Source organism: Enoplosus armatus, chromosome 5 (genome assembly GCF_043641665.1).
Source record: "Enoplosus armatus isolate fEnoArm2 chromosome 5, fEnoArm2.hap1, whole genome shotgun sequence".
Lineage (NCBI taxonomy): Eukaryota > Metazoa > Chordata > Actinopteri > Centrarchiformes > Enoplosidae > Enoplosus > Enoplosus armatus.
This window is the reverse complement of record NC_092184.1, coordinates 15,943,612-15,956,616: the sequence shown is the minus strand read 5'-3', so window position 1 is coordinate 15,956,616 and position 13,005 is coordinate 15,943,612. Positions and strand designations below refer to the sequence as shown.

At 43.5% G+C, this 13,005-nt stretch overlaps 1 protein-coding gene across 1 annotated transcript; it reads left to right on the top strand.

The window, feature by feature from the left end:
- Positions 1–687: 687 nt before the first annotated feature.
- ccdc92ba (coiled-coil domain containing 92Ba) lies at positions 688–10,149 on the top strand. The gene is made up of 3 exons (XM_070906564.1): positions 688–820; positions 6,575–6,622; positions 9,431–10,149. Exons 1-3 carry the CDS (start codon positions 688–690, stop codon positions 10,147–10,149), a joined length of 900 nt encoding a protein of 299 aa, XP_070762665.1.
- Positions 10,150–13,005: the final 2,856 nt, after the last annotated feature.

Genomic DNA, 13,005 nt, shown 5'->3' with positions numbered 1-13,005 from the left:
ACACCCTCTCCCTAACGATGCTCGACGCGGATGTTGCAGCAAGGAGCGGTTTTGCCCGAGGAGCGCGGTGCCATGCATCGCGGTGGTTTTGCATTTTTACGCAGCTATCCAGCCTCTCCGTCCTCTAATCAAACGGCGTCACATGCGGCTGGAAAGCACTTTAACGCTCCAGATAAAATGTCTCTGGGTGAATGTCGCAGCCGACAGGATTTGGACCAGCACTGGAGGCCAGCATGCCCGCATCAGAGGACTTTTTATAACGCGTACGAATAGTATTTATTAGATTTTGGCACTTAACATAAATTTAAAGGTAAGTAGAGACATTTGCATCGACTTAATATCAAATGAAAATGCTTAGTTATTGATCTCGCTGCATCCTGGCGGGAGGTGCATGGTTTCTCCCGTTTCTGTTGAATTCTCTGGTCATCAATACCTTATTTATAGCTCCCACATGACCTCAATACTGAACTCGCACTTCCCTCTCTCTCTCTCTGTGTCTGACATAAGCAGCGTTTCACAGTATGAGAAAGTGACGTTTAGCAGCTGGAGTTCAAGCTTTACAGTTTAAAATGAAGTTGGAAAAGGTGGATGCTGGTGGAGTAAACAAAACCAAAAAAAAAAAAAAAAAATCCATCAGTCCCATCCTTGTGATTTCCTCCTTCCACCTCTGTCCCTCCAGACTCGACCATGGGCGATGAGAGCAGGCTGTCTCGGCAGATAGAGAGTGTGGAGAGGAGCGTGGTGTTCCTCAGGCAGGAGCACCTCACTTTACTCCACGGCCTCCACCTGGAGATCCTCTCCCTGCAGAAGCGATGCTCAGGTGAGGGACATACTGCTGCTGTTGTTACTGTGTGTGTGTGTGTGTGTGTGTGTGTGTGTGTGTGAGGGAGCCAAGAAACTTTTATGTCACCCCAAAAATTTTTGTTGAGGAAGGTACTTTCTGACTAATCTAAACTACGATTCCTCTGTAAAATAAGGGTTTATACTTCATGTATGTCGCCAACACTAAAGAGTTTTAAATCAATTTATTAATGATTTGTAGATAGATAAGCTGTGATGATTTGTATCTATGCTGATTTGAGCTCTAAGGCTACAACAGTCCAAAACCCAAATATATTCAATTTACGATCACAGGATAGGATAAAGAAAAGCAGCAAATCGTCACATTTGAGAAGCCAGAACCAGATAGTCTTTTGCATCTTTGTGTCGATAATTCAGAGTCGATAACTGACGAATCATTTCTCATTAAAGGGAAGGATTCCTTTGGTTGTTCTTTTAGTTCTTTTTTTTGCTGCTATAGTTCTTTATTAATCTGCAAGGACCCCTCTCATTGACCCCCTACCCTCAGGGAGAAGATTTACTAAGATTTTGAAGCACAAGCTTGATGTGTTAGTGGAAAGAAGACGGCTCCATGACCTTTTTTAATTAGTTTTTTTCACCTCATAATAATCCATCAAGCCTGCTCCCAAATATTACTATGATTCTGTCCAATTAGAGCCTTTGTTGTGTAATGATTTCACCTTCATTTGAGGGACCACGTGACCAATATTTAATTTTGGAGGGAACATCAGCTGCTGTTGTTTAGTTACAATCTGCAGTGCAGTTATTGTCAGACCCTGTGTGCGCACAGGCCTCATTGTTCATCTGTGTCTGTGTGTGTGTGTGTGTGTGTGTGTGTGTGTGTGTGTGTGTGTGTGTGTGTGTGTCTGCACCATCAATCAATGCCAGCCAGTGACTACATGGTGATGTCATGCTACAATTCCTGTAGATTGCATCATTTCCTGTTTCAGGCCTAATGGATATACCATCCATTTAATCAAGCAAGCAAGTGCATATGAACACACACACACACACACACACACACACACACACACACACACGATTGTATTACTATACTTGTGAGGATGTTCTGTTTAATTTCGTTAATTCCCTGGAGGATTTCCTTTATCCTTTAATATTATTTAAACCGAACACTCACCCTGACCTTAACCTGCTCATCATCAAACCAAGCCTTTACCCTAGAATTAATTTTTAACCTTGTAAGGGGCAGCTTTGTGTCCGCAGAGTGGAGGAGAATTGTTTGTGCAAAGAATAAAAAGTATACACACAAAATACACAATGCACACCCGTGTTTTTGTAATTGTCACACACACACACACACACACACACACACACACAATACATCCTCAGAAAGACGCATGCAAACATATCCATCATGGTTAATCCATAGATCTCATATCTTTAGTAATCCATATGAACGGGATTATGGTTAACAAATACAGGAGGGGAGTGCAGGGGGGAAGGGTGTGTGTGTGTGTGTGTGTGTGTGAGAGATAGAGAGAGAGAGGGGGTGGGCTGGCACAGAGCCAATGTGACCAGTTGTGTAGAAAACTACCCCCTCCGTCACTTTGTAGCTCTGCATGATCACACCTGGTCAATATGAAGCTCAGCGTGGCGGTTACAGCGTGTGTGTGTGTGTGTGTGTGTGTGTGTTGAGTGACAGACCGTCTGTCTCCAGAGTCTCCCACTATGAACACAAAGGGCATCCAAATGGTGCTGTTACAGATTGTTTATACTCTTTTGTCCACGTGGAGTTAAAGTCATGACAATGTGTGGCCAGACCTTCAGAAAACTGTGATTTAGTCCCCAGAGAGTGTTTTTTCTTAGTGGCAACAAACAAACATATTCCTTCCTCAGAACTCATCAACTCAAATATGAATCTTCATCCTGAGTCTGCTCTCCAGTTTGTATCTGCATACAACACAGCCTTTCATTTACACATTCCCAGGTTTTTATTATTACACCACACTCACTAGAAAGCTCATCTGCTCTCTCTGCTGAGCGTCTTTAAAGCTTCTTATGATGCTCTCGTGTCAGAGTGAAAATATGTAAAAAGGTTTTTTGAGGCAAATGTCTGTTTTTTTTTTAAAGGCAAATTGAGATAAAATGGCCACTACGCACCCTCGTGGATTTCCAGTATGCAAGGCCCTAGCAAATAAGGCATGTGCATCATTAATGTTTTTGGCAATGATGCGAGAGAAGACGGACTGCTTTGCATTTCTCAGTTCTAAATTAAAAATGCGAGGTCTCGCTTTATACATGTCATAATGAACCTTCAGTGTTTATCCATCGTGTAAGAAGGTGAATCCTCACAGGTGGTAGTTGGCATGCAGGGTGGAGACTCTCTGTCTTGGCTCTGATGTCCCTCATGTTTTAAACTTCAGGCAGGGGCTGACGTGGCTCCCCTACAAGGTGTCTGGTAAATGAACTGCACTTTCAATTGGCCTCTTATTCACCCATTCACACACACACATTCACACACAGATGGCAACGGTGCTGCCATGCCATCAGGAGCACCTTAGGGTTCAGTGTCTTGCCCAAGGACACTTCGACATGTGGACCGGAGGAGCCAGCCCTGCGATTAGTGGATGACCCGCTCTACCTCCTGAGCTACTTTCTGGTGTGTTTATTCCTCTTGTCTCTTGTCCTTGGCAGAGGGATGCAGAAAGTAAAATAAGTTTGAGGTGAACAAGTTTACTCCCGACTTGTTAAGGCAAAGTCCATCTGCAGCCCAAGAAAAAGTTTTAGTGAAGTGCCCTAAATGGTGGAGGGTACATGAAGTTATTGTTCAGAGCCAACATCTGCTGAATCTCTCATCTCCTCCTCTGACTGCTGGTAGAAGGCCACTGCCATATTCAAGGAGCAGTTCAATAGAGCAGTAGAGTCTCCTTTCAGTTCTTCTGATGTCGTTGGTCCCTATGTGCACTGTGATGTTGGTCACAGTTGGGATTCTTTGCAGGTCTCATGTCAGAGACCATAGCCTTGGGAAAACAGTATATTTTAATGCTCAAGCTTTTTACATCTTTTACTCTCAGTCCTTACCCTGCTGTGTAGGTCAAGTAGTTGTGGAGGTTTGTTGCTAGATCTCCCTCTCGCAGCTTTCCACGGCTGTGTCCTACTAAGCACAGGGGTTGTTGAGGCGCTCTAACTGGCCAGCAAGTAGCATCAGTAAAATCTCAGGGCGCTGAGTTCTGGCTATCACTCGCCCTCTCATTTCCCGGGGAAATTATTAATTCTTAGGCTTTGTGTGAGGACTGCTACTTGCAGCCTTGCAGACTTGGTGATACAGGTATAAAAAGAGGTGATGAGGAGTCTGGAGGTTGGCTGTGAGGCAAGGTGCTGATAGGGTAATGCAGTGCTGATAGGCTAATGCAGTTTGCAGGTGTGATAGGTGTTTGCTGCCAGCTCACTAATGTGCAGCCTGGAAAGGGTACTGCAAGGTTGAGCTGACGATGTTGCCGTGCACATCAGCTCTGCCTTTGTACTGCTGACCTCTCTGTTATTGTTCTAAACTCTGCGTTTCCTCATCAGCATAAAGACACTTACGCCTCTTTCTCCTTGAAGCTAAATCAATTTTTGTCCTCTGTTTTTAAAATGGGGGCTTTTTCTCTGATATAATGTGTTTATTGTGTGTCATAGAAATCGATTAGGTGTGTGTGTGTGTGTTCTTCAAGATATCTTTGCAACATTCAAGGTCGAGCCATGAAACAAAAACCTTGAATGCTCAGCGAGGCAGCAGGAGATAAGCCTGACTTAAAAAGAATTACACATTCTGGATGCTGCAATGTGCTGAGCTCCTCGTTTTCATTGTTTGACTGCTGTTTCGAGAAATAGTTCCTAGAGCTGATTTCCTGCAGTTAAACTCTTCACTTCATAAGTGCTTCTGGCAGTTGTGAATAAGGATAATAACTAGAAAACAGGAGCTCTCCAAGTCTCCCACATTTGGCAGTCAGTTCAATACTTTCTACTAACACTACCAGTAATGGTCTTTCTGGAGCTGCCTGTCTGAGGTTCCTCTACCCCTGCCTCCTTCTTTCCTTTCTTCCCACCCTCTTCATCCTCTTTCTCTCTTCATGCCAGCTGCATGGGTGGGCGTGTTATGCTGACTGCAGAGGGAAGAAGAAAGGGTGTGACAGGGAGAGCAAGAGCAGAAGAAAAGGGGAGGAATAACACATCAGCTGTTCTACATTGATCTTTTTCATTTCAAAATGCAAAACATATTTCCTTTGCAGTATTACTACTTGTGTTTTATATTTGTTGTAAACATCTGTGTGTTATTAGTGAGTTACACATTTAAAATGATGACTTTCTCCTTTTTTTAGAATTAAACTAGTTTACGATCATCATCACCCATGGCTGATTGAACAGGCCCATATTTCTGGCTATGGGGAATTGAAATCTATGCCACATTCATCTAAAGATTACTGGAGCCACACACACACACACACACACACACACATACTTTACTGTGTCTGAGTGTGTGCTGAAAGCTAAATGTGGAGATTTATCTGCAGTCAGGCCTCCCTGAATGACTGACAGACCAGACAGACAAGCAGTCTGACCCCTACAACCTCCTGTCAGAGACTCTGAGCTGAAATGTCTTTTTTTATCAGGGACAATCCAACACTGCTAATAACTGAGTACCATATACCAGTCTGATACGTTATCTTCTCAAAAACATAAACCAGCAGTTGCTGTATTGCACTGGCATGACATATAATCCAGCCAGTATTTAAAAATGTGACAGATCATCATCATATCATGTGATATTTGGATAATCCTACAGTAACCCCATTCAGCTCTATTACTACTTCCTACACTGCAAAAAAAAGTCATACAATCATGGTTGTGATTGTTTTATAGTCCAGTAAAATTCAGACAGGCGAGCAGCTGAGTGTCCACTGCCTGCAGTCTGTCTGTGTTTTTATGGCACAACACAAATGGATGCAAAGGCCGTCCGGTAATGCAGGACATAAATACCATCAATAATGTGACACAGAATATTACAGTATTCAGAAGAAACACAAACTACACAATACACAACAGAGAGTCAACCTCTTTACACAAATGCTGAATAAAAATCTGTATCGACCAGTTCTCTTCGTACAAAATCACATATCACCTCTGTAATCATCAGCCTGCAGAATGCTTTGGATTATAATGTGTCTGAAAGCTGCCACAACACGGTGTAAAGGATAATTCAGCTACATCGGTTGTTTTGATAAAAGCCGCTCTGCTTACGTTGCTTAGTGGCAAAGCATTTTTCGACTTTTTTGGGGTCCCTGTTTGTTTGGTTTGCATTCCCTCTTGAGACAGACTGCACAGCCAGTAGTTTTTATTTAAGTGAATATTGATTTCAGTGAGGAATGCTAATATGTCTTATTGAGGTTACAGTAAAGAAAGTTCTTCTCCCGACTGTGACAAGTAATGTAACAAGACGTTATTGGCCAAATCTCTGGCACACAGTCGTTTGATGTAAAGTTTCAGATTTAGCTTCATAAATTATGTATGAGCTCGCTGAAAATGTGCTGGAAACTGCATCGAGCATCTGTTATGCTAACCAGCAGCAGCAAGCAGAAAATGCCAGCATACAGCTTTAATAAGACATTTCAGTACCATTGAGCATCTGTATTTCAGCTCTAACAAAATGATTTCATGTGGGGTTTTTTTTAATATATTTCTGTCTCTTTAACTGCTCGTTCTTGTGTTTCTGCCTTTCTCTTGTGTTTTTCAGAGCTGACAAGTGAGCTGAAGGTGAAGCCTCCAGGCAGAAGCCAAATAGGTTTGTTAAAGAAAATCCCTTCAACACTCATACATGTCTTTTTCTCCCTCTCCCACCTCCATCATGAATCAGCTCTCCGTCTGTGTTTGTGCCTCTTGTATTTTGAACTCTACGCCTGAATCCCCCTCTGTCCTTCCCACTCTCCCCTCCCCCCAGGAGATAGATCCCTGTCAGCCATCCTCCTCCCTCTTCACACCCATGCCTCTGACAAACCATATGCAGGCCAGATCATGGGTGCAAAGTGCGTATGTGTTTCCCTGCACGTGTCTATTAGCTTTTTTTTCACACATACTGTATGTTAAATTTTTTTCTGTGTGAAAATAATTAGTCACAGCTGTACGGGGCTGTGAAGATACTGCAAAGACAGCACGCCTCAACATATTTGGCTCATAGCTGACGTCTGCAGGACCGTTTGGGGGGTCTGGATGCAGGGATGCAGACACAGGCACCATTTTGTCACAGCGAATTAGAGACCAGGGAAAGAGAAGTCAAAAGGCTGTGTGTGTGTGTGTGTGTGTGTGTGTGTGTGTGTGTGTGTGTGTGTGTGTGTGTGTGCTTGTAGAGAGTACGGGGGGAGTCATGCTTGGCTGCATTACTCAGTCATTAGACCCCATCTCCTTTTTCCAGGACAGGTTATCCCCCGATCCATCAATACAGCACGGCGCTCTGTTCTCCTCCCCACCCTGACAAATTGATCCATCCTGTTTTTCTTTTCCTGCTCTCGTTTTCACCTCGTTGTCCCAGTGGAGGTGTCCACTTACAGACTTTGCTGAGAACAAGAGAGACGTAGAGACAGGAAAAGGAGAGAGGAAGAAGAGAGGTAGTGAGGAGAGAGATTAAGGAAGAAGACAAGGCAGCAGGATGCCATCAGCTGCAGACATGGAGGAGGGGAGGCAGGGTATGGGACCTGGGTGTGGTGATGGGCGACAGAAAACCTGAGACTGATTGGTCCTCAGAGGATAGAGAGAGGGATATTAGAATAAGATGATAAAGGACTTAGTATGATGAAAGGGGAGTCATACAGACAGAAAAATAATGCGAAAAAGACGACCGGTTAGACAGAAAGCTAGAGCAAAATGATAGTCATAAAGCAGTAAGATGTAGCAGCTTCAACCTCAAACCCAAAGCTTTTATGAATGTGTGAAGCACCTTATTACGTTTAAGCTTAATATGGATTCCAGGCTTCATATTTCACCTCCAGGACTCAGCAAACCTCCCTCCGCCCTTTGGGATTCTCCTACCCAGCAAACCTGACCTATTTCTATAGGCAGAGGCATCAGTGCCGGCCTCTGTGGATGTAATCTCCTTCTCCTCTGGCAGGCTCCAGCTCAATCGGCCCTGAGATTGCTGCACTGACTTTTCATCCCTCTCCTCTGGGGAATTTTACTGGACTGAAAGAGAGCAAAGAACAATAAAAAGTATACTGCGTTAAACCTGACCTTGGCAGTGACCTCACTTTGGATCCTAGTCCTGAGTCTCTCAGTGCTGGCTTGGTGTATCCGGTAACTTCTTCCCAACCGCAGCTATATTCTTGCAATCTTCTTCTTGTAAATATCCTTTAGGCAGGGAGCACCACCTATTGTATGTTCAGCTGAATGATCCACTCTTTGTAGACCCTTGCGGTCCTGTTTAGTGCTGTTTCCGTACCAGGCAGTTATGTCTCGTCAGGATGGTCTTGATGGTGCAGGAGTAGAAATTCCTTTGAAATTCCCAATTTGAGGGGATACCTGGAATTTCCTTAAACATCTGAGGTGAAACAGTCTCTGCCTTACCTTTCTCATCAGGCCCTCAAGGACCTGTTGATATTTAGGGTGGCGTAGTTCCTTCCCTGCTTCTCCCCAAAGTCCACTATCAGTCCACTAAAAGTCTTGCTGACGTTCAGGAGTAGGTTGTTGTCCTGACACCAGCAGGTCAAGTCCTCGACCTCCTTCTGATTGACCCTTTATCTGGGATCAGGCCTACAGCTGTGCTGTGTTGTCAGCAAACTTGATGATGGTGTGGGATTCGAAAGTGGTTACACAGTCGTGTGTGCACAGGGAGTACAGCATGTGGCTCAAAACGCAGCGCTGGGGGTGCTCTGGTGTTAAGGGTGGAAGAGACCCTCCCTCCCCACCTGGGGTCTGCCCGTTAAGGATCCACATGCACAGTGAGGTGTTTAATTCCAGGTTTAATCTCCACCACTTGCATATTGCGATGTACATGTGAACTAGTTGATGTTTAATTTACTGTAATGCAAAATCCTTTTTTCATTTGTTTCATTCATTTAAAAGACAATAAAAGACATTTGTGAATCATGAATTCATCTTAAAAACAAATCCCAAACTGTGATTACACTAGATGATAAATATTGATATGTTGCCCAGTTCCAGTACAGCCTGGCAATTGGGGGTGGGATGGAGATCTTCCATCTCTAAAGCCAACATACTTTATCATTTTCTAGTTCACAGATGATCCTCATCAGACTTTAAGAGGAAACTCAGACTTGGTCCCATTAACTACTTTCATATCTATTTAACTGAGTGGATCCCAGCCAAAACATGATCTGGACAATCTCTGAGTTGTGCCTCTGTGGTCATATGTGTTGAGGATTAGAGCTGGTGTGGCCCAGCAAAGGCTCAGCTTTGCTTATAGAGGCGAGATAAGCACACTGCCTTTATTGCACAGCGTGTGTAAATTGTGTGTATATGCTTGTTTATATGGTTTACATATATGTGTGCTGATTTGCTGTTCATTGTTGAAAGTTGTGGAAAAGGCACATATATGTCGGCACATTTTAACACTTGCAAATCTGGTCCATCTCTGTGTCAGAGTTACAGGAGGAAGAGGAGCTCCTGGAGGCCAGCTGTCGGCATGTGGAAAAACATATGGCCGAGCAGGGTTGCACCTTAGTCGAGCTTCGCGAAGAGCTGAGTCACAAAGGGGCTTTGGTGGGAGCACTCAGAGCCAATCTCAAGGAAAAGGAGCGCCATTTCCTGGAGGAGCTCAAGCGCCGCAGCCACTGTTCCACCATGCTTAACACGGAGCTGCAGAAACAAACCGAGGCAGCAGCATACCTCTCCTTCCAGCTGCATGCTGCCAGGCAGAAACTGCACCACCAGCGGATGCAGCAGAGGCAGGGACTCCTCGCCAGAGCCAACAGTCAGGGGGCCCAGTTTGGTGCCGAGCAGAACTCTGTTTCTCCACAGATGCCGTCAGGAGCCTCCCCTTCCTCTCCTGTGGTTAAACCCAAGCGTAGGAGTGCTAGGGCATCTTCTAGAGTGGAGCGCGCCCGGGAGTGTGTGCCCATAGAGAAAGTGATGGGCCCTGCAGAGCCCACAGCCATGCCGGACCCTGCGCTCTTCCTCCACCCTCGAAGGCACAGGGCTCGCTCCAGGCACACTGTGGCACAAAGACAGCCTCCACTGGGCCTGGAGAAGGAGGATGAGGAAGAAGGAGGTGGGGAGGGGCCAGTGGAGCCCCAGGATGAAGCTGCCAGACTTGTATCTTCAGCCACAGCGCCCCCTGCTGCTGAGACAAAGGCAGATTAGCGACTACTGTGACCTTTGCTTTTAACTGCAGTTTGATCACTGTATGATTATCTTGTGTCAGACTGTTAATGCTGTTAACTGTTGTTCTGCACCTTGACTGAATTGATACTGAAACTGGTTTTAGCTATTGAATTATATTACACTTATCATAGACACTTTTTTTAACATGGACTTTGATATAACCTTAAAAAACTTGCAAAGCAAAACTCAGTAAGTGTCATTTTAAGTCGGTCTCAAATGAAGTTACGTATCTGTTTACACTGGTGTCACATGCTCAGTATACTGTGGGGCCTTATTTCAAAGCAACCCCATTTTTTGATTTATGGTGATGGTGAGTTTGACCATGGTAGCAGCCATTTTGGGTGGACTACAAGCCCTGTTGGGTGGCCCAACCAACTGTGACCTTTCAAGGTCAACCGTAAATCAACCATGTGACCAAACGTTTGTGTGGCCCCTGGCTGAAAACATCTGAAGTGGTGTGCACGCCTGTGTGAGTCCTCCATGTGAAAAAGATATTGATTGGAAGGAAGTGTGTTGTCCTTACTGAGAAAAACATAACTTTTTTACTTTATCTCTTAAAACATCCAGTGTTGTGTTGAAATCTCCCATCGATTTGTGTTTCCCCTAACTGGAACTCATCCTGAGCCCTAACCTCAACTGGTTATCTCTGCAACACCTGCCCATACGCTAAAATAACAGCTAACCATATGCTAATGTAGGCCCAACGACAGAGGGCAGCACTTCAAGAAACACTATTTGAGGGGGAAACAGACTTTGACACAAGACCTGCCAACAGTTTAAACTGTTTCAAATCAGTGTGGAAGGTATAAACTGCAGGACAATGTAGCAACAATAATTATGCTTCAGTTTGCTTTCCCTGGTGCTAAAAAAAAAGCTAACCATGGGTTAAAGTAACTAAAAACAAGCTTTTGAAATAGATTTGACAATTTGTACTCTACTAACTACACTCTTATACCGCTCCTTGTTGTGTATTACCAATTAATTATTATACTTTATTTCAGATAATAGGTCCAGACGATCATACATATCACACAGAGGAGTCTACACATCTCATTCACTATTAACTATTTCTTCAAAGACAAAAACTCAGTTGTTGTCAAATTGCAATTGTTCTTTTGTCAACGCCTGTCTTAGGTGGAGGACAGATCAGACGGCAGAAGTGTTGCCCATGTGCTAACTTTGCGTCTTGGACTGAACAACACAACATTTAGTGTGTATGTTTTACTAAAAGACACACATTGAGACACGCGTGTGCTGCTGTTCCTCTGTAGTGGCTGCTTTGTGTAAACAGGCCACATGCAGGTGATGATCGGTTCGGACTCGTTGGACCATGCGTTTCACTCAGGTGTGGTTTGTGTACTAAACACTCACACACAAGACTACAACTTCAACTGGTTTGTGTTTGAAGTTTTTGTGTTGGGGTTTCGTTTCACCTCAGGAAAAAAAATGGACAAAATGGACAAACAAGAACACGACTGGAGGTTCTGGTGTGTTTTCAACTGAAGCATGATCTGATTGATTTGGTTTATTTGTGTTCCTTTTCTATTTTACGCAAATTCCCAAAGTAGCAGTGTCAAATTGTACCCCAAGACGGTGACAGTACTGTAAAATGACAAGCAGGCAAGGCGCAGCAGAAAGCCGTGTGTGCACATGGTGGCCCCTAGTGTAACAATGAGCTAATAGCACCTTGAAAAAAAGCAGCAAAAGAAAACCTAATTAACACTTTAATTTACTATACCTTAATAGGACAAACCTTTATGTTACTGCTTACATGTATCAGTGCCGATGACAAATTCACTGTTGTCCGTTTAGTACTGCACTGTAGTTACTGCCTTATGATAGAGGAGCCGTGGATAAGAGAAATGCAGTCGTGTCCTTTTGTTTCAGAAACACTTTTACAAGGCTCTTTGCATATGAAAGGTTTACTGTGTGTAATGTGGCACCTCAGTTATTTTTGATTCAAAGTTGTGTCGCAGTCTTGAACAATGACATAACTGAGCATCAGTAACTGCAGTCAGTGTCTTTGAAATGAGCCTTCCTGTAAGACAGAATTTAATTGTGTTTAGCTGCTGTGAGGCTTTTATCGCCTTCTACAGCTTCTGGTTAGTTTAGCATTAAGTTTTTCGCAGTATATCTCCAATAAAGCAATATATCAATATATTTATATATTATTATTAGTAGGTCACATCAGCTGGTTTAAGGACCTGAAGTGTTAAAATAGATTTTATGATTGTTTAACTTTGTATTTTGTAATTGTTGAGCTTAGTATGTTTTGCTTAATATTTTTCTGAATTATCTAATGGATCAAGTTCTGTTGATTGTCACTGAATCTTTACATGACTAATTATTATGTTACAGTTTTATAGGAGGCATATCCTAAGTGAGGAATCAATGACATGCTGCATGAGAAGCAGCATTAAAACGGGCATATTATTATCGTGCCACATGAGACTGTCTGGATGAAAACGAACTGAACCTGTCTTCTGTTTTTTGTGACAAAGGTTTTCATTCACTTCTCAGCTGGAAAGCCATTAGCATGACTCTGTGCACTATTCTTCCTCAAGTTTAATGAGACAGCAGAGGATAAAAGTACAAAGCTGTCTTGTTGGAAACTGTTTTTGTCCCCCAACAGGAATCGTGAATTTAGACTGTTTGGACTGTTAGACTTCATCCCTCCATATGCCATCCAAATGAACCTCTCCATCCACCTCCCATAATCAAGTTAACATCCTTCATACCACATCGTAGCATCATCTCACATTTTCAGATGATCTATACTTTGGTATTATGTAACTACTTGGATAAATAATCAAAATGCTGGCTGCTGCGTGCATC